Here is a 27,584-nt window from a genome sequence, read left to right on the forward strand (position 1 = left end):
ACTGGCAAAGTTATCCTGGAAAGAGCAATAAGATTTGTATACCCCCCAAACTGTTAGAAATAGATATAATTTTTATTTAAATGAGGCTAGTGCTCTGGGCCACCCAATGTAATGTTTCTTTTAAGTGAGGTTAACATGCAAATATATAAATATAACTAGAAACGTATCGAGGGTATTTAATACTCATAAAATCTATATCTAAAATATTGTCATGGATTCAGAAACCTGAATTCCAACCAGATGTATTTCTAACTGTTACACAGGTCATATATATTAAACTTTTTTTTTGGTTCAAACCCAGGGGATCGACAGGATAATTAGATTGAGAACATCTGCAGTAAATCTAAACCATTTCCCTGATCTTTCCCCACGGGAGCATTTTTTCTTTCTTTTTTTAAGCCCTTGCACATTTTTTTTTTTTTTTACCCCAGTCTAGCCTTCTTTAGAGCAGTTCTTAAGTCTTTTCCAAATGCGAGTGGAGGGCAGATTGTCTCCAAGTGTGAGCTAGAGTAGAAGGGCTTGTTAGGTCTTAGGGGCTCGAGGGGGCAAACTTCCTGCCACAGGACAGGGCGTGGTCCAGCGCGGGGTGGCCGGGCAGCACGAGTGGGCACGTGCGCTGGGGACCCTGAGTGCCGGGGCGCCGCTGCCCTCTACCGGAGCTGTGGCGCCGCGGCGGGTGCGCGCGGGCTCCAGCGCCCCTCAACCGAGGCCGCTCTCGGCCACCTGGGGTCCGCAGCGACCCCCGGGTGTCTGCGCAGGAGGCTGGTCACGCGCCCCGGACGCCCGCGCGCTCCCACGCACCTGCTTCCTGTCCCGCCTGCCAGACAGAGGCTGCCTTGGGGACGCAGCGTGGAGCCCCATTTCTCGACCTCAGGGGCCTCCTCTCTCGATAAAATTGAGGCCCCGGGCCACAGTGCAAGATTTGGGGGACACACGTGTTTTCTAATTCAAAGGGGATTTCAACCCACCAGATTCACCGCAACCGAGGAGCGCCAAACCCCCGCACTCGATTAGAAAAGCAATCATTTCCCACATTCTTTTTCCATCTCTCTCCTTCTTTCCTTCCTTCCTTCCTCCCTTCCTTCTTTTTCTTTCCTTTCTGCTTCATTCTTGTCTTTCTTCCTTTTTCTTTTACCTTCCTTTCTTTCTTTTTTCTTTCCTTTATCTCTCTCCTTCCTTCCCTCCCTCCCTCCCTCCCTCCCTCCCTCCCTCCCTCCCTCCCTCCCTCCCTCCCTCCTCCCTCCTCCTCCTTCCTTCCTTCCTTCCTTCCTTCCTTCCTTCCTTCCTTCCTTCCATTCTTCCTTTGCCTGCCTGTCTCTCTCAGCACAGTCTCACTCTAGCCCAGGCCGACTCAACTCTGTAGTCCCAGCTTGGCTTCGAACTCGGGGCAGTCCTCCTATCCCCCCGCCCCCCTCCAGCCTTCCCGAGTTGCCCGTGTTGGGTATTGTAGTCGTGAGCTACCACCACTCCTGGCTATTTTCTTTCATGTTCCAACCAGATGTTATTTACATATAATTTTCCAGATTAAGGAATTTGGGGATTTGTTTGAACTAATCGCACGTTCAACGAAGTACGGAAGAGTTAAAATACAGTTTTCCTACTGGAAACTCAAACCCGCACGTGCGGGTAAATCCGTTTAAAGAAGACGATCACAGAACGCTTGTTTGGGGCCAGGTTTCTGCGCAGCAGGAAGTCCAAAGAGGTTTTTTTTCCCCTTCTTTATTATTATTATTTTATTTTTCCTTTTTCGGTTTAAATGTGAGCGATCTTGTACCCTTGGGAGCACGCGTGGAGTTGCGTCCCGTGAGTGGCGCCCACGCGGTGCAACTTCCCGCGGGTGCCCGGGCGACTCGGCGGTGTGCACGGCAGGACGTTTCTCGCGGAGAAGCCTTGGGGAGGAGAGGAGGCGACACAGAACAGTGTTCCGAGACTTTTTCCTGTCCTGGCTTAAGTTACAGACACGGTGGTGGGTGGGGAGTCTCGGGGGACCCCCCCAACCCCAACGCCCTCCCGGGAAGCCCCCGCCGATGCCGTGCGTCTCGATTGCCACAGGAAGATTTGCACGAAGGCGCGCGGCATCCCGAGGGTGGAGGTCGGGGAGTGTGGGGGGGGGGTGGGCGGGAATGTCAAGGTTGGTTATTATCATTATTTTCCCCCCTCCTCACACAAACACACTTTCCCTGAAGCAGAAACGCCATTGCTGGCCTCTGTGGTCTCCAGGTTCCCCGCTGGAGTTCCGAGGGACCCGAGTGTCACCATCCATCCTTGCACACCCTCCCCTCCCTTCCCCGCCCGCTGCCCCATCAGCGCACCTTTCCCACGCGCGGTAGTCCTGAGTTCCGGGCGCGAAGGGGCTCCGCGTGCCCCGAGCGCACTTTTCAAAAAAAAAGAAAAGAAAAAGGAAAAAAAAAAAAAGGCCTCTGCACCCCACCCGGCTGCTCCACCCCCCCACCCAGCCAAGCTTGAAGCTACCACCTCGATTAACCCTGGGGATGGTGGTGGTGGAGGGGTGCATTGGAGGTGAAGCGGGGATCCCCTTCCCCACTTCCCGGAGGTCCTCCCTTGAGGACCCCCCTTTTTCCCCCCCTACCCCGTCCCGGTCCCGTCCCAGTGGAGACATCGCCGTCGTCCCGCAGCGCCCCCTCGAGGCGGGGGATCGCAGGGACCGCCCGCACGCCGGGGAGTGAGTGGGTGGGTGGGGGTTATGCTGGAGACCCCGAGGGGATGGTGGGTGGGTGGGACACACACACACACACACACACACACACACACACACACACGCGTGCGCGCGCATCCGCGGAGGGGAGGGAGCGAGGAAAAGGGAGAGCCCGGGGTCGCGGGGGTCAGGGGAGGTGGTGTGCGTCGCAAGAGACAGCGTGGCGCGCGTCCAGCCGCCGGGGAAGGGTGGTGGTGGGTGGGTGGGTCGGTGGGTGAAGGTGTCGGTGGGGTGTGCGTCCCGTTGCCTTAGGGGGGACGACGGCTCCAACTTGGAGGTGTGTGTGGGGGGGGTCTCTGGCCCTGCTGGAAGCGACGATGACGGAGGAGGAGGAGGAGGAGGAGGAGGAGGAGGCGCCGCCGCCGTGAGCGGAGGAGGAGGGTTGGCGGCGGCGGCGGCGGCGGCGGCGGCGGGGGGTGGGGTGGGGTGGCGGCGGCGGCGGCGGCGGCGGCGGCGGCGGCGGCGGTGGTTGGGGGGGGGGGGATGGGGGAGAAGAAGAGAAGGGAGTCCGCGTCCGCCCCGGGTTGGAGGCGGTAGGCCGGGCTCCAGGCCGGGTTTTGGCGCCGCCCCGGCTTGCTGCCTCCTGGCGGCTCCTGAACTCCAGCCCCCTCTCTATCAGCCTCTCAACTCCGTCTCAATATGTCTCAAGATGGCGGCCAATGTGGGATCGATGTTTCAATATTGGAAGCGCTTTGATTTACAGCAGCTGCAGGTCAGGCTTCTCTCGGCGCTCGGCCCGGCGCCCGGGGGGTTGAGGGCTGCGAGCCATTCGGTGGCTTCTGGCGGAGGCGGGCGAGGGAGCGTGTGTGTGTGTGTGTGTGTGTGTGTGTGTGCGCGTGTGTGTGTATATGTGTGTGTGCGTGTGTCGGGGAGGCGGGGAGGGAAGTGCAGGGTGGGGGGAGAGAGAGAGAGAGAGAGAGAGAGAGAGAGAGAGAGAGAGAGAGAGAGAGAGGGAGAGAGGGAGGGAGAGAGAGACCGGTTTACTTGGAGACTCTCAGGCCATCAGGGGGGGCTGTGCTGAGAGCGGGGAAGAAGGAGAAGGGTAAGCGGAGGAATGAACCGAGCCCGACTCGGGGACGACTCCCTCCGCCGGCTCACTCGTCTCTCATTGATAAAACTCGCTTGATCAGACATTGATCCTCTTTGTTCAATTCATCGATCAGCCCAAGATGGCGCCGGAGCCGCCGCCGCCGCCGCCGCCACCACTACTTTAGCACCACCACCGGCACCGCTGTCCACCCCCCTTCCACCACCACCACCACCACCACCACCATGTCTGTCCCCCCCCACCACCTCCACCCCTCACCTCGCCTTGCCCTCCTCCTCCTCCTCCCAGCGGAGTCCCCGCGTCGCCCCATCGCCACCATGGGACTCCGCAGGACGGGGAAGGGGGGATAAAAGGATGGTTTTCGTCCCCGTCTCTTCACCCCCCCAAAACACACACACACACACACACACACACACACACCCCATACCCCACGGTGCGGCTGCTGGAGGGGGCGCGCGCGTGCAAAAAATAAAATTATTAATTTTTTTTTCTTTTAAAAGAAGGGGCTTTGGCGGGGTAACTCATCATCGTAGCGGTTGGTGGTGCTTAGAGGGGGTGTCTTGTGAATTTATTTATTTTTTTTTTCACCCTCTCTCCCGGGTGGTGTCGTCCTGTGCGCGTCTGTGTCCCCCCCCCCTTCCCCACCTCTTCCTCCTCCCGGGGAAAGTTTTCTGGGGAGTTGCAGTGTGTGTGTGTGTGTGTGTGTGTGTATGTGTGTGTGTGTGTGTGTGTTGGGGGGGTGTTGAAGCGCTTTTGCTTCTCCACCAGGAGCCGTCGCCACTGCCACTGCCCGCCGGCGCGCCGGAGCTCCCGGGCTTGGTGGCGCTGTGGTGCCGCCGGCTCCGGGGAGGGTCAGAGCGGCCACCGGCGGTGGTGGTGGCGGCGGCGGCGGCCTTGACCCGGCTCCGGCCGGGCGACTTGGGAATCCCGGGAGTTGGCATAGCCAGCTCCCCTTGGTGCAGGTCACCATCTCTCGCTCTCTGCGAGGTTGCCACCCCAACAGGGTTAAACTTCCCAGTGTGTCTTGGCTGCGTTTGTCAGTAGGCAGTATAAAGAGGAAGGGGTTCGTAACGGGGTGATGGACCCCCTGATGTCCCCGGCCGTAGTGTCGTGTGGGGTGACCCCGTTCAACCCCGCAAGTCGTCCACGCTTTTGTGTGTGAGTGGCTGTGGATCTGGCTGTGTTTCCCCCCCCCCCCCCTTGGCGCACGGGGGTTTGGGAGAAGGGAGTGTGTGTAAAGGGGGGGGGGATCGAATCGTTTCTCTCCCGTGGGGAGCGCTTTGGGGGAAACTTAGCAGTTGGTGGCAACGTGGAGACTGGGGTGTTGGGGGGGCGTTGTGGAGTCTTGGGACTGACTGCTTTGGAAGGGTGCGGGAGGAAGGCTCCTAACTTTGCGCTTTTTTTTTTTTTCTCACGGGTCACCGGTTTTCTGTGTGGACCTCGGGGACACCCCCTTTCCCAGCCTGGTGACCCGTCGCTTGCTCCACTCGTCTGCTCCACCTCTTCCCCTGGGGTCCCGTTTTCCCCCTCCCCTCCACCCCCCCACCCCAATTCCTGTCCCCCTTCTCTGCAGGCGCTATGGAGCGCGCTGCAGGTCCGCTCGGTGATGCTTTCTCGGGCCGGGTTCTCGAAAGCAACGTCCCCCGGGCCTTGCTAGACTGGGACGAGCAGGACCGTGGTCCTTCCGAGCTGCCGAGGGATGGTGCCGCGCTTCCCTGTGCGGTGACTGAGCTGCCGGCGTGCCCAGGGGACGCGTGCCCGTCTGCCACCCCCCGCCTGGAGGAGCTGTGCGCCCTCGGGGTCCGCCCCGAACGTGCCAGCTCTGCGCTCGCGGCTCCTGGACAGCCCCGGGACTCTGCCAGGTGGATGTTGTGCGTAGCCGGAGCCAAGTTGAAGGTGAGCGGCGAGTGAACCCGCAGCTCAAGTGAGCCTTGGGGACACGGGAGAGGGAGGGGGACAGTCTTGTGCCGAGAGAGAGAGAGAGAGAGAGAGAGAGAGAGAGAGAGAGAGAGGGAGATCCAGAGCCGACTTGAACTCTGTAGGGGTTCCCTTCCTCCCCCCCCCCCCGCAGCGTCTCTAGGGAGCTGCTGCTGCTCCTATCTCTAAAGTGTGCTGGAACGTGAACTTGGGTGAACTTTCCTAACCCAGATGACAGTCCCCTTAAGGGGGTCTGAAACAGACATGACTGCCACATCGTGGGCTTGTATGAAGCGAAGGCGATCGGATTAAAACCTACGTTAAGTGGAGGAGTCTGGTAACTTTGGTTGTATGTGTCTTTATGCCCTGGCCCACGTGAGAATTATTAAGCAGACCACTGGTTATGAAATTTCCTCCCATTTCCCGCTGAAGTAGAAGAAAGAAGACTAGGCGAAGTATGTATTTCCGATAAGATTAAAACTTAAAGAAGTATGTATTGACTAAAATGGATTGCTGCAAAGTGTCTATTGTGTAAATCAGATTCCTGAATGTAATGAACGTAGCCAAATGGCATTTTTGATAAATTGGTCCACCCTGTTTTAGTAAAAATAGCTTCCTTTTACCATAATTTAACTCCTGTGCTTACCATAAAACCCGTCGTGGAGTTTTAAAGAAACAAAGCTTGATTCCCCCCTCCTCACCCCCTTGTCTTTCTAAACGGGACGTCCTTGTTTAGCGTCAATGAGGTTTCTTGTTTTCAGCATTCCAGGAAATGATTTGGTGTCCAAAGTTATTAGATTTTATGAACTTGATGTACATAGCCTTCCCCCCTTCCCCACAGATTAGCTTTCCTCTGGGGGATCATGGGGACTTTTAACCTTTTGGCTCTAGGAAGCTATTGAAAGTTTCCCTTACAGATTACTTACATGAACTTTTTGTTGCTCCTAAAAACTACAACAAACAAAATCCTTTCTTTAAGCTCCTTCTTGTGACTGAGCGCCTTTTGCCTTTTGGTAGATAAGGACTTGGCCTTAGGCGATTTTAACTATGCTACTGCCTGGCGTGTTGGAAGGTGTCGGTTGAGCCTGGAATGCCAAAGTTCAAGTGTAAGGCCTGACTGGACCTTGCTCTGGAATGTAGGGGGGGGCTTTTGAGTTGGTGGTCTGTTTGGGGGTCCTGTCTGTTTGCACAGATGTTAACAGGAGTTAGTTAAGACCGCAGTAGGAGCGAGAATTCATTAGGCTTCATCTTCTCACCTTTCCCGAACCTCTTACTCCGAGATCCAGTAGCCTGAGAACCAGTGGAGGTCTGTGCTCGCTGCGGAACTGCAGAGGCCTCCCAGTACTCAGCGAGACTGACCCAGGGTGGAGAGCGGCGGGTCTGGGTTCAGTCTGGCCTGGCCCTGCGCCCCTGCAGCGTCCTGGGGAGCTAGGGCTGCACTGATCCCCTGCTTCCTGGGTCTTGAGTTCGCCTCGGGACCTGGAGCGGATGGATGCTCAGACCAGTGGTTCTGAAGACGGGCAGGTTTCCTCTCTAGTCCCCGAGGCTTGCACTGGGCAAGTTTCAGTGCCTTGCGTGGTTAACAGTAGTTGAACAAGTTTCGCCCTTATCCCAGACTTGTAAAAACCCAAGTTTCTTTCTTTCTTTTTAAATAAAGAAAACACCGTTGTATGAATTTATCTCTGAAATACATGTTTGAAAAGAGGACACTTTCTAAAACAAGCCTATGTAACTTGGCCCTGTGTTAGGGGGAGCTTGGGGTTTTGGGGGGAATGAGGGCCTGCTGGTGGCCAACTTCCCTTTGGGGCATATTCCGTAACGTGACCCCTGTTACCCTTGAAGAATCTAATGCAAAAAGTAAACTTTCATTAAAATTAGTCTTTTTCTTTTGCATTCAGAGATTAATTTCAGTTTTGCTGTAAGTCAGTTTTTGGTTGCTTTTTGTGGAAGTGTGTGTATTGTACCAGCATCCCAAGCCTGTTCCCCACAATAAGTCTATTATTTCAATTAAAATATCCCAGCTAGTGCCTTTGATAGGATAATAAATAAACAAATGACGCGAGAGCTCTTATTTTTCTTGTCTTGGTTCTTTTAATATGGGTGTCTTAGAGACTGGGTGTGGGAAGGATTATTATCAACTGGTTAAAGTTTTTGCTGGGGCGAAACTTTTTTTTTTTTTTTTAAAGGCACAAGTCAGTGCTAGGATAAAATTAATGAAGTAGCTCTCAATGCAGTTGGTGCGCCAAGGCCCTTTGGCCAGCGTCTCCAATGTCTTGTGTCTTGTGTCAATAGTTAACACAGGGCAACTGGAAAGGGGGTAAACAGCCTCGTCCTCTCAGGAGTTATTCTCTTACAATCTACCTAGCTAACCTGCTGTCTGGTCAACCAAAGACCCTTCTCTGTTATTAATGAAGACAAGCCAGCCACCGCCGTGGGTGGGTTCGCCTCCCACTGACAATCTGAGAGCAAGCAAGACTGGAGATAGAAAAATCTAGATTTTTTTTTTTTCTTCAGCTCAATAGTAAAATGAAGGAAGGATAGAATTGTTAGCAGAAATTATACATTCAGTTTCTGGGAGAAATTTTATCATGCAAAAACCTTACAGAACTTTAGACTTAGTTCCTGCCCTTGTTTTCCTCATCTATCATCGGCGCAAGTGAACTTCACATATATAAAAGATGAAACTACTGGGCTATAACAAAAATGCTACGTCAAATTACCTTAAGACTTATTTTACTATATGGGATCGTAAGGGACTGTAAGAATTATTTAAAACCTATTTGAAATTTAATACATACCTTTAAACATCTAATTGCCCTCCCTAAGTCTGATTTTTTTTTTTTTTTTATTAGTTACTATCCTAGGCAGAAATGTGTCTCCCTAGTCTTTTTGTTTTGTCTGAAGTTCTATTATCGGCTGCTGGGAGATAGTTTTGGTTTCAGCTGAAATTTCCCTGCCCATGATTGTTTAAACCAGACCCTTAATCTTATTTTAACATATTTAAAATGTTCAAAAAACCCGGAAGACTTGTTTTGTGTAAGTAGCAAGCGAATGTAGTTTAAACACTCAAGCAATTCTGGAATCTAATTGGAAACATGTGGAATTCTTGGACTCTAGCATTTGAGTCTTCCCATAGCCAAACCTAGGGACACTTTTTACTAGCTGTTATTCATTTTGCCAGCACTATTTGAAGAGGGGGCCCCCGGTATCTCTCACTGTGCCCCACTACTGCTCACCTGTTCGTACTGGTCACGCTGGGGATTTGAGGACGTGGATGCTCGTGAAAAGACTGCCACTGATACCATGGGACACGTGATTTACTGCCTCTTGTCATCTAACCTTCATAGCAAAGAAACTGTGAATTCACTCATGACTTTTGATTTCCTAGTTCCTCCCCCCCCAACATACAAGTTAGATATTATTATGTGATAATGATTTATACTCAGACCCGTCACTTTCCCTGAAAGTGCTGTTCTTTCCACACGTAAGCTTTTGTACATATGCCAATAAAGTGCTAATGGTGGAGGCTTTCTGAGTTGTCCATCATTTTTCCTGTTCTAGTTTTCAGACAGTGTTCTCAAAAGCTACCAGGCAGCCTTTTTCTTTTCTTTTCTTTTCTTTTCTTTTCTTTTCTTTTCTTTTCTTTTCTTTTCTTTTCTTTTCTTTTCTTTTCATTTTTCTGTGTTCTAACTTGGGTTTTCTGGCAGGTGTAGATGTTGGATTTGTTTTGAAGAGCAGCTTGACCTCTCGTTCCTGCTCTATGTTTTGGCTTTACTGAGTTGGGCTCAGACCTACACTAAAAACAAAATTGTGTGTGCGTATTTACATGTGGTGTTGTATGTATGTATGTTTGGTGTATGCACATGTGTGTGCCCCATGTGGAGGTCAGAGGACACAGGTGTCCTCTCACTCATCTGCATGTTTCCTTGAGACAGTCTGTCACTGAACCCTGAGCTCTCTTGTTTTCTGTCAGACTGGCTGACCAGAGAACCCCAGTGATTCTCCAGTCTGTGCTTACTGAAGGACTGGGGTTATAGGTATATGTGACCATGCTTCCTTTTTACATGGGTGTTGGGGAATCAAACTTAGGACAAAATAGGCTCTCAAAGGCCTGAGTGTGTAGCATGTGCTTTTACCTGCTGAGCCATCCTCCCAGCACCCCCTCCCTACTTTCTATCTGTCCTGTCATCTACCTTTATAAAAAATTACATTCATATACACACACACACACACATATATATATATATATATATATATATATATATATATATATATATATAAATTGACAACTTCTATACTTACAGACAACAAACAATGGTATTTCCCTCCCGCCACTTTCCCCTTCATAACTCTGCTCTCCGTCATATCTTCTCCATCAGTCTCTCTTTTAATTTGATGTCATCATCTTTTTCTCCTATTATGAGGGTCTTGTGTAGGTATTGCTAAGCACTACGAGGTCTTGGATATTGAGGCCAAATTCTGTCTGGGCAGTTGTAAGTAAGGAGTGGTACCTTTCCTTTGGCTCTTACATTCTTTTTGCCACAAAATTTTTAAAAATTTTTTTGTTTTTTTTCGAGGTAGGGTTTCACTCTAGCCTAGGCTGACCTGAAACTTACTCTGTAGTTTCAGGCTGGCTTTGAACTCAAGGCAATCCTCCTACTCTGCCTCCTAAATGCTGGGATTAAAGGCATGTGCCACCACGCCTGTTTTATCATCCATCCATCCACCTATGGCTTTATCTATCTAATTTGAGACAGGCTCTCACTCTGTAGCCCAGGCTGTCCTCGAACTCTCAGCAATCCTACCTCGCCTCCCAGATGCTAGGGTAACAGGCACAGACCATCACATGCTGCTCGTTGTGGGGTTCTCAGAGTTGTTGGGGGGGACAGCAGTGTCTGAGAAGGGAAAGGTGAGTCTGCACAGGAAGAGAGCTGGAATTGAGGGAAACCTCTGCTCTCAGCCTCATTTGTGCCACCCCTAAAGCAGCTTCGAAGCACCGAGTTGCAACTTAAAACAGGTATTTAATTATTATCATGGACACCGTTAAAAATATGACTGCCAACAACTCTTTTTAAAATATATTTTATTTATGAGAGAGAGAGAGGGAGGAAGGGAGAGAGAGAGAATGGGCGTGCCAGGGCCTCCAGCCACTGCATATGAACTCCAGACACATGCGCCCCCTTGTGCATCTGGCTTATGTGGGTCCTGGGGAATCGAACCTGCGTCCTTTAGCTTTGCAGGCAAACTCTTTAACTGCTAAGCCATGTGTCCAGCCCCCAACGACTCCTTTTGAAAGACATCTAATTTAATTTGTTGCAGACCCCATTGAGGTTCTTCTGCTGGTGTGGGGTGTCACTCAGTGGTGGACTGTTTACCTAGTGTATGAAAAACCCTCACTTGGTTACATCCTCAGCACTGTGTGTATGTGTGTGTGTGTGTGTGGGGGGGAGAATGTTAATAAAAATGATCTCTTAATAATTCTCATTGTAATTAAATTCCAATAAGATATTATTGTACAAAACTAAAGATTGTCAGTTGCTTTATTTTAGTCTGATTCCCCCCCCCCCTTACTGTAGGAGGTCCTAGGCATTTGGCAAGGATTTTGTGTTTAAAAGAGCCCTGGGCCATGGGAAGTGGGGTGTGTAGGGGTGTGTGTATGTGGTGTGTTTCGTGGCCACAGGGTTATTAGACCCCTCTAGGAGGGATTGGGAGGGCTTTACCCATGGAAGTGTGGGGATTTCGGGGTGTGGGGGAGTCTTCCTTCCAAGAGGAAGGCAATCAGACAGGAGGCCGGGAGGAAGGAGGACCTGTGTATCCCTGCCAGGGATTTATGAAACTGCAGAGCCAGGAAGACGTAGCCAAGCAGGAGACTGGTATGAAGTGAAACTGACTAGGTGCTGCTTCATTTATTAAAGTGTTTGTGGAACTGGGCAGCGAGTGCCCGCACCGCACGCTGCACCTCTGCAGAGCGGTCTGCCCGCCTCAGTGGAAATCAAGGGGTCTCCCCGGCTTGTGGTTTTGTGCACTCCGTGTCGGAGGAAACGAGCCGAGCTTAAGCTCTGAACTGCCAGGTAGCTTGTCGGCTCTCTGAATTACCTTGAGTGCACCGCCTGCCCGTGGGCTGACAGACCCGCTCTGCTGGGCCGTACTTGCCCAGTGGGGAAATACAGTTAAGATTCTTACGACGTTATCTATGGTTGCGAGGCTTCCCCAGTTTGGTTAAGGGAGAAACAAATGGACAAATTAGCTCTTTCCTAAGTGAATATTGCGAAATGGCAAGAGACAGAATGCTTTTCTTATTGTCATTAAAAATTTATTTGGGCGTTGACAGCTCTTTGCTAGATGGAAGATGTTCGGATCCTGTCCACCCAGCATATAAAAAAGTAAAATTATACACTGCTTCCTATTTTTCCCATATGCGCAAGGTAGTCTTTAGACCTTTGTCCTCCCCTTCTTTCCCTCCTGTCCCGCTCCTCCTTCACTTCTCCTCCCACTTCTCTGCCTCTTCCTCTTCCTTTTTTTTTTTTTGAAATGGGGTGGGGGGGGGCTCATGTAGTTCAGGCTGACCTTGAACTCAGGATGCCCTTAAAGTTCTGATCCTCCTGCCTCCAGCTCCCCAAGTGCTGAGATCACAGGCCTGTTTCTACCAAGCCTGGCTTATGTGTTGCTGGGAACTGAAACCCAGACTTCATGCAGCATGGCTAGGCAAGCACCGGCCACTGAGCTACATCCCCAGCCCCAAAGTATGCTTTCTTCAATTTGGTTTTTCCCTGTAGTAAGTTGTGACAGTTTTGCTTTCTAACAGCTTAATTCTGTGTGTGTGTGTGTGTGTGTGTGTGTGTATATGCACATTCATGTACCTGTGGGTACATGTGTTTGTATATGTGTGGAGGGATCTTTCTGAATCTCTCCACTTTATTCTTTGAGGCGGGGTCTGTCATTGAACCTGGAATTCACCAATTCAGCTTGGCTAGTCAGCCAGCCCTGGGAATGATCCTCTCTCCACCTCCACACGGATGCTGGCACTTTTGAACTCTGGCCTCCACACTTGTCTGTCTGCCACTTTACCCACTGAGCTTTCTCTCCAGCCCCTAGTTTATTTAAAATTTTTTTTCATTTTATTTTTATTTATTTGAGAGAGGGAGGGAGAAGGAGAGAGAATGGGTGCGCCAGGGCCTCCACCCACTACAAATGAACTCCAGATGCGTGCACCCCCTTGTGCATCATCTTAATGTGGGTCCTGGGGAATGGAACCCAGGTCCTTTGGCTTTGCAGGCAAACGCCTTAACCGCTAAGCCATCCCTCGTTTGATGTTTTTAAAACCAAGGGCAAAAAATACGTGAACACACTTTAGGTCCGGTGATTGTATTGCTACTTTGGACCTGTGAATAATCCTTTGGCTATTGCCACTTTCCTGGCTGCTTTGAGGGAGGTCATAATTACTTTGATAAAAATGATTTGGTAAGTTACTAAATGACACCATGGCAAACCCTGGCCTTCAGCAGCCTCTAGCTGCAAACCTCAGCAGGGCCTGGGGGCTGTGGGTGAAGGCAGGGCCACTAAGGCGTCACCCTCAGCCTGTGCAAGGCAGCCCCGAGCTGTCACCTCTGCCTGTTGTTTCTTGCCCTGCTCCTGACCTGCCAAGCCTGTCCTCAGATGTTGTGACATTGCTCCTTTTATTAAACTTAAGCATTCGTAGAACTGCATTATTTTAAGATTCTTAGAAGAAAAGATATGATGAAAATTCTTGCCCAAGAAAATTGTACACTTAATTTTTTGAGGGGGAGGGATGATGTTTGGAAAATACTTCAGTTCTCAGAAATAGAAACATTCTTTTGCTCCAGTCACCATTTCTGAATCGTCTGAAAGGTGTGGCAGATACTGGTGAAATAAGTGCATTTTTTTAAACTTAAAATTTTTTTTTATTTTTATTTATTTGAGAGTGACAGAGAGAAGGAGAAGGGAGAGAGAGAGAGAATGAATGGGCATGCCAGGGCTTTTAGCCACTGCAAATGAACTCCAGATGCGTGCATCCCCTTGTGCATCTGGCTAATGTGGATCCTGGGGAATTGAACCTCGAACCAGGGTCCTTAGGCTTCATAGGCAAGCGCTTAACCGCTAAGCCATCTCTCCAACCTGCATTTTTTTTTTTCAAGGTAGGATCTTGCTCTAGCTCAGGCTGACCAAGACCTCACTCTGTAGTCCCAGGCTGGCCTTGAATTCAGTGATCCTCTTGTCTCTCTGCCTTCTAAGTGCTGGGATTAAAGGCGTGCACCACTATGCATGGCACAGATGCATTTTTTGTTTCATTTTTTGGGACAAGGTTTCATGTAGCTCAGACTAGTTTTGAATTTTCTTTTCAGCCAAAGATGACCTTGAACTATTTGTCTGTTTATTTACTTGAGGGAGAGAAAGACTGAGAGGATGGGCATACCATGCCTCCAGCCACTGTAAATGCACTCCAGATGCATGCACAACCACTGGCCTAAATGGTTACTGGGAAATCAGACCTGGGTTCTTAGGCTTCCCAGGAAAAAGCCTTAACCACTGAGCCATGTCTCCAGCCCCCAACCTTGAACTTCTGACCCTCCTGCATACCAAGTGCTGGGATTATAGGTGTGTACCACCATACCTGGCTGTGTTCTCTTTTTGTTTATTTTTATTTATTTCTTTGAGAGTAACAGACAGAAAGAGGGAGAGAGAGAAATAGAGAATGGTCGTGCTGGGGCTTCCAGCCACTGCAAGCGAACTCCAGAATTGTGCACCCCCTTGTGCATCTGGCTAACGTGGGTCCTGGGGAACTGAGCCTCGAACCGGGGTCCTTAGGCTTCACAGGCAAGCGCTCAACTGCTAAGCCATCTCTCCAGTCCCTGGCTGTGTTCTTTACTGTTTTTCACCATGGTTGTTGGACTGTAATTTAACATGTGCAGTTCCATTTCATATTGTTCTGGGTCGTCCCCATCGAGAGTGTAGATGGCTGCAGCTTAAAGAAATTGCAACTGGAGGGCTGGAGAGATGGCTCAGCAGTTAAGGCACTTGCCTGTAAAACCTAAGGACCCTGGTTCAACCCATGTAAAGCCAGATGCACAAGAAGTTTGTTTGCAGTGGCTGGAGGCCCTGGCGCACCCATTCTCTATTTTCTTTTCTTCTCTCTCAAGTAAATAAATAAATAAATAATTTAAAAAAAACTTAAAAAAGAAATTGTAACAGGAATGTGTACTGTAAGTCTCATTTCATGTGACAAGCTGTAGGGTGTTGAAACAGAGAATCATGACCATGAGTGCTTTCCTTGAAGCTGGTGTGGGGACTTGCTCATTTCTGCCATACCTCAGCTCCTGGCTTTCATAATAGTGCATGCTCCCACATCATCCAGCCAAGTGGGAGACAGGTTCAAGTTGGAATCGTGTTTCTGCTCGGTAGGCAAGTATGGGATCCAGGAGCCAGACGGGAAGCCAAGCGAGGCTGGTGCAAGACGCCTCCTCCAGGTGACTGTTGGCCACAGAGGACCCACGAAGTGGCCGAGCACTTTGGCAGGCTAGACCATGCTGTCCATTCTAAAGGGAAAACAGTTCCTTCTTTCTTTCTCTTTTTTTTTTAAGATTTATTTTTATTTATTAGAGACAGGGTCGGGGGAGAGAATGGGCGTGTCATGGCCTCCAGCCACTGCATGCACCACCATGTGCATCCGGCTTACGTGGGACCTGGAGAATTGAACCTGGGTCCCTAGGCTTTGCAGCATGCGCCTTAACAGCTAAGCCATCTCTCCAGCCCCAGTTCCTTCTCTTTTCTCCATCCTGTCCTCAGCCCCGGTACCACAGTTTGTCAGTATGGTGTGGGATTGGGAAAGGAAGGATTATTACTGGTTATGGTTGAAGGTCATTGTCAGGGGAGTTAGAAGTGGTTTGAGATTGTTTTTACATGCTCCGTGTTGATACATAATTATGCTGTCATCCTGCAAAGTGCTGTTACCTTAATGAAGTCTTTTTTTATGTGCAGATGCAGTTACTTTTGGGGCTGTTTATTGACGTAAGATCCAAGTATTTTCTAGGTGCAACCTTTGCTTGTTTTAAAACTGGCTGCTCAGGGGCTGGAGAGATGGCTTAGCGGTTAAGCGCTTGCCTATGAAGTCTTAAGGATCCCGGTTCAGGGCTTGATTCCCCAGGACCCATGTTAGCCAGATGCACAAGGGAGCGCATGCATCTGGAGTTTGTTTGCAGTGGCTGGAGGCCCTGGCGTGTCCATTCTCTGTCTCTCTCTCTCTGCCTCTTTCTCTCTCTTTTGCACTCAAATAAGTAAGAATAAACAACAACAACGTTTTTTTTTTTTGTTTTTTTTTTTTTTAAACTGGCTGTTCAAAGCAGGTCACAATGCATTATAGATTTGGCTGCCAGATAAATCTACCCAACCGTTGATTTCATCATGTCTTGCCTGTCCACAAACATCCACGGCGGCTTAGTCCGGCCCCGGCTGGAGACCACATTCCCCAGGCTGGTAGACAGTTCCTGATGGGTGTCTTTCTCTACTGGGCTTAAACCTTTCATACCAGCAAGAGCAACCCCAGAATCTTGCTTATTCTGTGAAATTCTCTTGCTAGACTCTTCTCTATACACACCCCGGTGTCTGACTTGATTTCATGCATTCCTTTCTCCTTCTCCCCTGTGCTTCCTCCCTGGAGGAGTGGCTCTGGGTGGAAGTGGGCAGGATGGCCACACTCAGGCCTGAGACAGCTACAGAAAGCCTACGGGAATCTAATGGTGGGGAATAATAGACAGAGAAGGCCAGGTGTGGGGAGCACACTTTCAAACAGAATGTTTATAGGGTGACTGGCGGGCTTGGGGGCTCACCCTCAAGCTTTGGCTTCCTCCTATGGTGTTTCTTTTTCTTTTTTTTTTTGGTTTTTCAAGGTAGGGTCTCACTCTAGCTCAGGCTGACCTGGAATTCACTGTGGAGTCTCAGGGTGGCCTCCAACTCATGGCAATCCTCCCACCTCTGCCTCCTGAGTGCTGGGATTAAAGGCGTGAGCCACCATGCCTGGCTTTTTGTTTTTTTGAAATAGGGTCTCACTCTGGTTCAGGCTAACCTGGAATTCACTATATAATCTCAGGCTGACCTCAAACTCACAGTGATCCACCTGCCTCTGCCTCCCAAGTGCTGGGATTAAAGGCATGCGGGCTTTTTTTTTTTTTTTTTTTTTTTTTTTTTGAGGTAGGGTCTTGTTCTAGCTCAGGCTGAGCTGGAATTCACTATGTAGTCTCCGAGTGGCCTCGAACTCATGATGATCCACCTACCTCTGCCTCCCAAGTACTGGGATTAAAGGCGTGTGCCACCATGCCCACTGTACCCACAGCAGCATCTGGTTATCCTGACCCCACAGGACCACAGACCTCCTGTCAGGCTGTGTCCTGGGGCTCTGAACATTTCGGAAGTGCTCCCTGAGGGCTGTGGCCTCTCTTAGAGGACAACCCCTTGGTGCTCTGCTGTGAAACTCCCAAAAGTTAAGAATGCAAACTTGATTCTTTTTTATTTATTTATTTTTGTGTGTGTTGTGTGTCTTTGTGTGTGTGGCTGCACTTATGTGTTAGGAATGTGTGTGTGCATGCATATGTGTGGGATCTGCTTGTCATCACCTCCTCATTGCTGGGATCACCATGCCCATCATTTTCTTTTTTTTTTTTTAAACATGGGATCTGGGCTGGAGAGATGGCTTAGCAGTTAAGATGCTTGCCTGGGAAGCCTAAGGACTCAGGTTCAATTCCCCAGAACCCATGTAAGCCAATGCACAAGGTGGTGCATGCGTCTGGAGTTCATTTCCAGTGGCTGGAGGTCCTGGTGTGGTCATTCTCTACCTGACTTTTTTTCTCTCTCTGAAATAAGTAAAAATATTTAAAACGTGGGATCTGGGGACCAAACTTTAGCACTTATGCTTGCAGGAAAGGTGCTTTACAGACTGAATCATCTCCCTATTCCCATTTTTCAATTTTTGCAGTACTAGAGGTTAACCCTAAGGACCTTTTCCATGCGAGGCAAGCACTAACTAGTGGGGTTCACACCAACCCAAACCTGATACTTAATATTGTGGAAGGTAGGAAAATGCTATTAAAATGTCTTCTGTTTGGAAACTTACTAAATGAATGTTTCATTTGTATTCTTATCATTAAATTTCTTCTTTGAGTAGATTGGTTCAAATAAAGTAAGTATTTGCAAGGAGAGAGAGAGAGAGAGATAAAGAGACAGAAAGATGCTAGGACTTGGAGCCACTGTAAACAAACTCCAGATGTATCTACCACTTTGTGCGTATGTCTGGCTTTACATGGATACTGGAGATACACAAGCTGTTAGGCTTTGAAGGCAAGTGGCTTAACCACTGAGCTATCTCTCCAGCCCCTCAATATTCACCTTGTAAAAATAGTATTGGGGATCAAACCCATGATTGCTTCATGCCTGCTAGGCAAGCTGTTCTGACGGTGTTTGTATCCCTAGCTTCCCCACCCAGAAAGTCACATTCTTTTCACTATTTATTTACTGGTGGGAGACACAGAGGGAGGGGCAGGTAGAGAGCGGACACACCAGGGCCTCCAGCCACTGCAAATGAACTCCAGATGCATGTGCCCCCTTGTGTATCTGGCTTACGTGGGTCCTGGGGAATTGAACCTGGGTCCCTAGGCTTCGCAGCCAAGTGTCTTATCCATTAAGCCATTTCTCCAGCTCCTTTTTACTTACATATATATTTTTTTACATAGGGTATAATCTTGTATCCTCTCACCCCTTGCCCCTGTTTTCCTGAGGGTCCTCCTCTCTAGGGTCCTTGGTGTTCACTGAAGTCCACATTGTAAAAATAGAATTGTACAGAACAATTCTTTGACAGGGATTCTTTCTGAATCTACTTACAGCCTGGAAGGGAAGACACTTCCCCACTGGAACCAGGAAAGCACTTGCTGTTTAATTTTCCGAGCCCAACAAATACCAGAGAGAACGCAGAGCAAGAGCGGCTCAGCTTTGCGCTGGAGGAATGTGTGTCACCCTAGCCAGCTCCCCAGAAGGTTTTGCATGGGCTTGGCAGCCAGCCAGCCCCGCTGCAGAGCAGTGGCCTTCATAGTCTGCGTGCTTTCACTTTTCCATTAGGTCCAAGAAAGTACCTAGGATATTTTTGTGATGGTGATGTCATTGTCTGGCTGTACAAGCATTCAAATGGGTCTGGGGAAGCAGGGATGTTGGGGGGGGCGGGGGGTGGGGGAGAGAGGTAGGCTTGCTCAATGCAGAGTGTGGCCTGCTACTGGGGGGCAGGGTAGGAGGAGGAACTGCCGGGAGCGGGAGGCCGTGCTTCTTGTGGGAGAATATGGGGTCCGAGGGATGGGTAGAAAACCTTCAAGGGGTTGAGAGGCCCCGTAAGAATTCTCCTTGAGCATTTGGACAAATGACTGAGGCTGAAGTTGGGAGAGACTTGGAGTTTGGAGCCTGTGGTGGGTTTTGTTGGGGTTTCATTAGTGCCCGAGAATTTTGCATTTCTGAGCTGGGGATGTAGCTCAGCCATCGAGTGCTTGCCCTCTCTGTGGGAGGCCCCGAGTTCCGTCCCCTGCCTCTCTTCCCCCTCCGCAGATCTTTAACACCAGATCTGTGTGTATCTGTATGTGTGCAGGTCCCAGGACAGCCTTGGGTGTCAGTCCTTGTCTTCCACCTTGTTTGAGGCAGGGTCTCTGTCACTGCTGTGCACCTGTGGGCTGATGGGACTCCTCTGTCACATCTGCCTCCCATCTCACTGTAGGCACGAGATTACAGGTGTAAGCTGCCACCTCCGGGTTTACCTGGGTTCTGGAGAGCTGAACCAGTATTGCTAGGCTTGCGTAGCAAGTGCTTTTTTTTTTTTTTTTTTTTTTTTTTTTTTTTTTTTTGAGGTGCTGGGGATTGAACCCAATAAATACATTTTTCCCCCTTCAAATTAGGAGGTCTTCCTCTAGCCCAGGCTGACCTGGAACTCATGTAATCTCAGGCTGGCCTTGAGCTCACAGTGATCCTCCTCCCTCTGCCTCCTGAATGTTGGGATTAAAGGCATGTGCCACCATGCCCGGCTTGAACCCAATATTTAATTTTAACTGCAGAACCTTTTGTTCCCCTCATCTTAACTTTCCCAGCTCTGGATCTAGCCAGGGCCGGGCTGTTAGGTTATAGGACGTGCAGGATGGAAAGGACACATGGCTCATAGGACCAAATCCACATAATGTGGCCAGTTCATGTGTACTGGTGACAAGCAGTGACTTTAATTGTCCACCCCCTCCCTAACCAGGTCTCATTTCCTGGGCACTGACCTTGGCTAGGTCCTGGTTTAGGCCCTTCGTTTCTTGTGTGGTGACTACATGAAGCCCTGGGGGGCTGTGCAGATCCCAGCTGTGTGGGGAGGTGCACTGTCAGCTGAAACCACCGGGAGGCCACGTGCGGACTCAGAATGGACATTGCTCAGAGGGTGCCCGAGATGAGCTTGGGGTGGGTGTGAGTCACTGAGCAGCTGGAGATTGAAGCAGGGTATGGCAGACGGCCTCAGGGAAACACCTTGGGGAACCTGGCCACTTGCTAGGTGTAGATTCACTGCCACCGAGACCTCCAGCCACGATAACTCTAGCCAGCAAATGTTACCCACTGGCTATAGGGCACTAATAAGGAACCTGTTACAGTCAGGTTTGCACCGCCTCCAGGAGACGTTAATTTCCAATTGCTGTCAGCTGGGGAGACTAGTATTCAGGACACCTAAGTTTATGGGGGACACCTGAATCAAACCACAACATTCCGTCCCTGGCCCCCATAAATTGATAATCATACATGATTTAAAACGCAATGTTTTCACCCAACTTTAAAAGTCCCCATAGTTTTTATCAACCCCAATGATGTTCAGGCATCCCCATAATCCAAAGTTTAACTGAGCCATAATACCAAAAACAAAAACAAAAATCCCCCCAAACCCATAATGGCACAGAATAAATATTCACACTGCAAAAGATGGCATTGGGCATAGTAAAGAAACATTCAGCCAATACAAGATTTAAAACAACCAGGGTAAACATCAAGCTCTGTAATTTCAAATCCAACAACTCTAATCAGTGACAAATCTCCAAGTCTGATAATTCTAACCAGTAACAAGTCTCGAGTTCCAATTCCACCCCTCCAGCTAGGCTACTTACTCACAGTCCTGAAAAACTTCATCTGGGGCCGGCAGCTCTCCTTAGCAGCCATCTCATGGTCCCAGCGTCTCCACTGGGTCTGCACTGCAACCCACGGTCCATCTTCATGGCCCCATGGGGTCTCCATGCAGGCAACCAGCAAACCTGCTTCACACTGCCCATGGCCGTTTCCAAAACACAAGACCGTGTTGCAAACTCAATGACCCTCTCTTTCCTGCATTTCTTTCTTTTCTCTCTCTCTTTTTTTTTTTCTTCGAGGTAGGGTCTCACTCTAGCCCAGGCTGACCTGGAATTCACTATGTAGTCTCAGGGTGGCCTCAAACTCTCGGTGATCCTCCTACCTCTGCCTCCCGAGTGCTGGGATTAAAGGCGTGCGCCACCATGCCCAGCTATCTTTCCTGCATTTCTTATACTTTACAATACCAGGGGGGAATAAAGCAGACTTTGAAGAACAGGACACTCCTTGAGCACTCGGGCCCCTCCATTCTTCCTGTTGCCCCAGTGCAGGTCAGCCGGCCCAATCTCAATACTTGTTCTCTCTCAAAACAATTTGCAGGTGAACGGGCAGCAGTTTAGGCCCAAAGATTTTTTTTTTTTTCCCTTTCTGTGCCATATCCCTCTGCTCACACCAGTTCATTTCTACACAAAGCAACCCTGCATAACTTCTCAGGACACGGGGATAACCGCAAGGTTCCCACCCAAACTGCTAGCCCAGTCCAAGCCAAGCTCTTTCTCACCCTCACAAGCCAAACCTCACAGTCTATGTTCTTACTGCATTCAGGTCTTGCAGTTCTGACCAGAATAGTCCATCAAGCTGTACTTACAGCACTGCAAGGCGTCTCTTAGGCCAAGGTTTCAAATCCTTCTACATTCCTTTTGAAAATCAGCTCCAAAAGGCCAAAGCCACACAGTCAGGTGTCTAGCAGCAATCCCACTCCTCGGTACCACTTTATTGTTGCAGTCCGGTTCACATTGCTGGTAGAAATCACCCAACCAAGAGCAGATTCTGGGACAAAGGTTTATTTTGGCTTACAGGCCTGAGGGGGAAGCTCCACAATGGCAGGGAAAACGATGGCATGAGCAGAGGGTGGACATCACCTCCTGGCCAATATAAGGTGGACAATAATAACAGGAGATTGTGCCAAACACTTGCAAAGGGGAAACTGGCTACAAAGCCTATAAGCCGCCCCCAACAACACACTGCCTCCTGGAGGTGTTAATTACCAAACCTCCATCAGCTGGGAACCAGGCATTCAGAACACCTAAGTTTATGGGGGACACCTGAATCAAACCACCACAGACCCCCTTCTTACCGCCTTGCCTCTCTGCATGTAGGGATGAGGCAGATGAGCTGGAAGGGTTTTGGGGAAACTAATAAGGGTCCAGGGAAGAGGCCTGCACTGCCCTGTGTCGGGGAGGTGGGGGGGGAGCTGCTATTTGGACTGCTGTGTTTAACCCTGTGTTGGTCGAGGTCAGAGCCACCCTTTCCTGACCCCGGGCATCGGATGAATACAGTACTCGGTGATCCTGGACTCAGAGCCAGGCAGGTCCCCCGCTGTCCGCGGGCAGCATGGGGTCCGTTCTCAGCTCCCAGAAAGGCGGCGAGGTGTGTGTGCAGCAGGAAACTGACTTTGTGAGAGGTGTGTGCGTGCCCATCTGTCCTCAGAGAAGCAGCCTGGTCACATTGACACTCTGTAGATCTCATGTTTCTTGGTGAATTGCCAAACATTGAAAAACAGCTTTTGAGTGATGGGATTCAGAAGATGATCGTTATTTTTTGGTCACAGTGTGATTTGTTATAAAATTATAAATTTGAAGAGACACTTTGTGTTTTAAAAAATGTGTTGGTCATACAAATAACTGGTTGCATAGAATTATTTACTGTTTTGTTTGTTTGGAAAGTGACTAGTGTTTTCCATAGACTGTCAGGGATATTTGTGCCCTCATTTATTGAGCATATCACATGGTGCCTGACAGGCCCAGATCCTTTCGACACTCCTAGAATACCAATGGGATACGACCCTGGTCCTCTGGTTTGGGGTTACAGGGCAGCCTGTCCCTAGGCTTCGGGCTGTGAAGGACAGGGGGTCTGACACAGGGTGGCATCCCGAGGAATGGGCTCTGCTTCTTCCTCCAACAACTTGGTTAGTTAGCATTCAGCACTGCTATTATTATTTTTTGCTTGTGTATGTGTGCATGTATGTGTGTTTGTGTGTGGGTGTAGGGATGCATGTGTCTATGCATGTGGAGGGTAGAGGTTGATGTCATGTGTTTTGCCAATTACTATTCACTTTATTTTATTATTATTTATTAATTTAATTTAATTTAATTTAATTTTTTTGGTTTTTCGAGGTAGGGTCTCGCTGTAGCATAGGCTGACCTGGAATTCACTCTGTAGTCTCAGGGTGGCCTCACCGTGATCCTCCTACCTCTGCCTCCCGAGTGCTGGGGTTAAAGGCGTGCGCCACCACGCCCGGCTACCCACTCTAGTTTTTGAGACAAGCTCTCTTGTTGAACCCAGAGCTCACCAACCCAGTGCTGGGTTTACAGTCTTGTGCCACCATGCCTGACATTGTCCCCCAACCCCCTCCTGCCTCGCCCCTTGTGTAGGGTCTCAGTGGCCCAAGCTGGCCTCAGATTCATGGCACTCCTCCTACCTTAGGCTCCTGAGTGCTGAGGTCAAAGGTGTGAGCCGCTGTGCCTGCCTGGCTGCCGGAGTTTTAAATGGGTCCTGGGAATCTGAGCTCGGGCTCTCACGCTCAAGTATCAGGTACCTTATCCACTGAGCGGTTCCCCAGTCCTAGTGTTCAGAGGTTATCTCCTGTGTGCTAGGCAGGGCTGTGTTCTAGAACAGCAGGGGATTCTTGCCCCTTAAGGAACTCATTTTGCCGGGGAGGCAGAAAACATGACGCAGTGTGAGTACGCGAACTCAGGGTTTTAGGGAGAGAGCAGAGCCGGTAGCAGGACCGTGGAACGAATCATTTCTGTTTTCTGAAGTCCTGAGAAGCAACCTATTTCTAAATCGAAGAGGGACAATTCAAGGCTCATATGCGCATCCTAAAGAATCCTCCCAGAAGCCCATAGGAAGGGTGCCTGTAAGGAGAGGACATGAGGGATGGACCTGGAGGAAGGACGTCGAAATCTCCATGTGGGAGAGACAGAGAAAGCCAGGCCGGGCCAGTGGCCATCCCAGATTGAATGCACTCGGATCTGCCTTTTTTTTTTTTTTTTTTCCGAGGTAGGGTCTCACTCTAGCCCAGGCTGACCTGGAATTCACTATGGAGTCTCAGGGTGGCCTCGAACTCACGGCGATCCTCCTACCTCTGCCTCCCGAGTGCTGGGATTAAAGGTGTGCACCACCACGCCCGGCTCAAGATCTGCCATTTTGGGGGCAAGGCCATAGAGAAATAGGGCAGATGTGTGGCATTTTGATTGGGTGCCACAGGGCGTCAGAATCTATGGCTGGGATGCAGCAGCCATGGGAGGGGAGTGTCTGGGGAGGAAGTGGTCATAAGGAAGTGTCTGGTTTCAGCGGAGCGCCCAGCAGTCCTGTGTCCTCAGCGTCTGGGGGGCAGAGTGTGGACGCTGCCCTAGGTGGGCCCTAGCAGACGCCCCCTTGACTCCCCACCTCAGGTCTATTGAAAACAGACGTGGCGCTGGGCCCACGCCATTCAGCCCTGGGTGCGACTCAGACGTGCGGGGAGTCAGCCCGGAGTTTCCTTATTCACTCCCATTTGCTTCTTGTTGGTAATCCTGTGTAATTCCCCGGTTTCATGATGTAATGCTAATGGAATTAAACTTGAACACTTCAAAATTATGTAATTAATTGCGTTCAGGTTCAATTACAGTGACTAATTATACTGATACCTGGTGGCATGTCAGGTACCTACTGGTGGGGGGTTCACACCTTGCTGGGTATCCAGACAGACACTTGCTGGCAGGTATTGTGGTGACCTGCCCCGGGCTGACTGGCTGCCCAGGTGCCTCCCAGGGACAGCTCCACGGGGGGATATATGCAGGGAGGGCCTGGAGGAGGTGACGGGAAGGACTCTGAGGACAAGGTTATGAGACAGGCCACAGCTCAGAGGGTAAGAGGCAGGTAGTCCAGGAAGACTAGGTAGTGTTCTGCCATCTTCCTGTTTGCCTGGGGAATGCGGGAGGTGTAGGCAAGCGAACGTGAGCGTTCTGGAATTGGGAAGGCATCTATAGAAGAGGAAATAGCATGAGAGCTCTCTTAGGGCGAGGTAGAAGCCAAGTGTAAAAATGTCGTGGTGGGGTTGGAGGGATGGCTTAGTGGTTAAGGTGTTTGCCTGCAAAGCCAATGGGCCCAGGTTCGGTTCCCCAGGACCCACGGTAGCCAGATGTACAAGGGGGTGCACGCGTCTGGAGTTTGTTTGCAGTGGCTGGGGGCTCTGATGCGCCCGTTCTCTCTCTCTTTCTCAATCCCTCTTTCTCTGTCAAATAAATAATTTAAAAAATGTCGTGGTAGGGAGGGGATGAAGCTCAGGGGGTGGAGTGCTTTCCTAGCACGCACACGTGCATTGGGCCTGTTGGTTCATGCCTGCAATCTCAGCACTTGGGGAGGAGACAGGAGGATCAGGAGTTCAACGCTGTCTTGGTTAAATGAAGAGTTCGAGGCCAGCCTGGGCTACATGAGATACTGTTTCAAAGAAAACAAACAACCCCCCACCCCCGTCTCTGTCATACCACTTCCCGGAGGAGAAGATGCCAGGGCCCTGGGATGCATAAAGGGGGCTCTCAGACCCTAAAACAGAGCCGAGTTTGTAGATGTTAGGAAGTTCCTTTTGTTGATAGTGGTGGTTTTATTTTGCTTCAGGAAGAGGCTGCTCTTGCTAGGAATCCCTTCACGCCAGTGGATTGCCCCCTTCTACACCCTCAGCCTGGGCACTTGGCATGCCCCTCTGATGGGAGGTGTGGGACTGGCCTTGAATGGGACGTGCTGTGTTTGTGGGATTACAAGCATACACCGTCACACCTGGACTTTTTTTTTTTCTTTTCATTTTTCGAGGTAGGGTCTCGATTTAGCCCAGGCTGACCTGGTACTCACTATGTAGTCTCAGGCTGGCCTCGAACTCACGGCGATCCTCCTACCTCTGCCTCCCATGTGCTGGGAGAAAGGTCTCATATGACAGCCCTTTCCACAGTGCATGCTGTAATGACCAGGTCTTTCCTCTGTCACCCTCTCCTGGCCTGGGCCTGCTCACTGCCCCCTCGGGTTCCTTTCCGGTAGCTGCTCGCCTGGAAACTGCTGTCGTGTGTAAGTGGATTTTATGGCAGTGGCTATGGCTAGGGTGCAGTTTGAAATGAGTCCATATTCCTCTCCTCCCTGCCTGCCTCCCTGCCACCACCAAGGCACCGTCCCTCCCCCTCGTCCCGTACCCTGTGGGGCTGAGCCTTGTACCAGCCTTGGACCTGTTTTGACTAAGCAACCATCAACTAGGGACAGGCCAGTACAGATGCTTGAGGAAAATCAATTGCTGCCTGTAGCTATGCCCCGGATCTGCCCCACCATCTCAGTTTTGGGGAGCCAAAAGCCAAAAGGGCAAACACAGAACAGGGCAATGGGAGGTGTTTGTGTCCTTCGAGGCTCTGAGCTGCTGAATAAAGCCAGACCTATCAATAGTCACTTGTGATGGAGAAAGCAGCATTCCTTCTTAGTTCTTCAGAATACTCTGTGTGTGTGTGTGCATGTGTGGATGTGTGTGCCTGTGTATGTAGAGGTCAGAAGACGTTCCTTAGGTCTGTCCGCTTGGAACTCTGCAAGTAGGTAGATTGTGTGGTCACTGAGTTCTTTGGGTCTCCTTGTTTTTACCTCCCCAGTACTGGGATTACTGGTGTGCACACTATGCCTGTTTTTTCCTTCTGTTTTCCGAAACAGTCTAGCTGTGTAACCCTGGCTGGCCTAGAACTCGCCTTGTGGACCAGGCTGGGCAGACATTTGGGATGTTTCTCCCGTCTTTGACTTGTGAGTGTGGTGTGCTGCTCACCCGGCCGGCAAAGGCATGTGTTTTGGTGTTTGGAGGCAGGCTCTTATTCTAGCCCATGTGGACCTGGAGCTCTCACTCCATGGCCCCAACTGGCCCTCATGGCTATCCTCCTTCCTCAGCTTTCTGAGTGCTGAGATTACAGGCAGGAGCCACTGTGCCCAACTGCAAAACAGCATTCTGAAACATAATGCCATCATTTAAATCCCGATCCTGCAAGTTTTTTTTTTTTTTTTTTCTGATAGCTTCAGCTTGATGTAGGCCAAGAATCACACTGTTGGGATGGGCTGGTAGATGTGAATGTGGGAAAGATGTGTATGCGCTCCCCCCACCCCACCCCACCCCCCATTTCTAATGGCAAGCAGAGTTCTGTTTGCCAAGCCAGCTGTCCCTGCATGCTTCAGCTTCAGCCAGTAAAACATTAAGCAATTAGAACAGTTAATATTCAGTTAAGTATAATTAGAAGCTGGTGTAAATTGTGAATGAAATTGGCAGGTTCCATAAGTTACAGTCTGTTTCTAATTGCGGATGTGGGTCTGTGGCTGTCGGTCCCAGTAGGTGGATCACCTTACCCCCCGCGGGGACCGCAGCCAGGGACCCTTATCAACTCAGCTTCCTGTGATTTCGAAAGTTCAAGAACATCTTGCCACTTGTTTCGCTACGTTAAAAATCCTTAAGGCTAACTGCAAGGGCAAGAAGGCCCAATTCCTGTTTTCTGCTTGCTTCAG

General features: G+C 50.0%; 1 protein-coding gene across 10 annotated transcripts in view; it reads left to right on the top strand.

Moving 5' to 3' along the window:
- Window positions 1-3,210: 3,210 nt before the first annotated feature.
- Cux1 (cut like homeobox 1) overlaps window positions 3,211-27,584 on the top strand; it is a 422,843-nt gene continuing 398,469 nt past the window's right edge. For 4 of the 10 annotated variants that reach the window (XM_045142922.1, XM_045142923.1, XM_045142916.1 and 1 more), the window contains exon 1: window positions 5,338-5,660. In XM_045142922.1, the coding sequence (XP_044998857.1) occupies window positions 5,343-5,660 (318 nt within the window). In that variant the 5' untranslated portion in view covers window positions 5,338-5,342. Of the gene's footprint in view, window positions 3,429-4,701; window positions 4,923-5,337; window positions 5,661-27,584 lie in introns of those variants that run through there. The other 6 variants (XM_045142918.1, XM_045142919.1, XM_045142920.1 and 3 more) reach the window with 3 other exon arrangements.

Source organism: Jaculus jaculus, chromosome 2 (genome assembly GCF_020740685.1).
Source record: "Jaculus jaculus isolate mJacJac1 chromosome 2, mJacJac1.mat.Y.cur, whole genome shotgun sequence".
NCBI lineage: Eukaryota > Metazoa > Chordata > Mammalia > Rodentia > Dipodidae > Jaculus > Jaculus jaculus.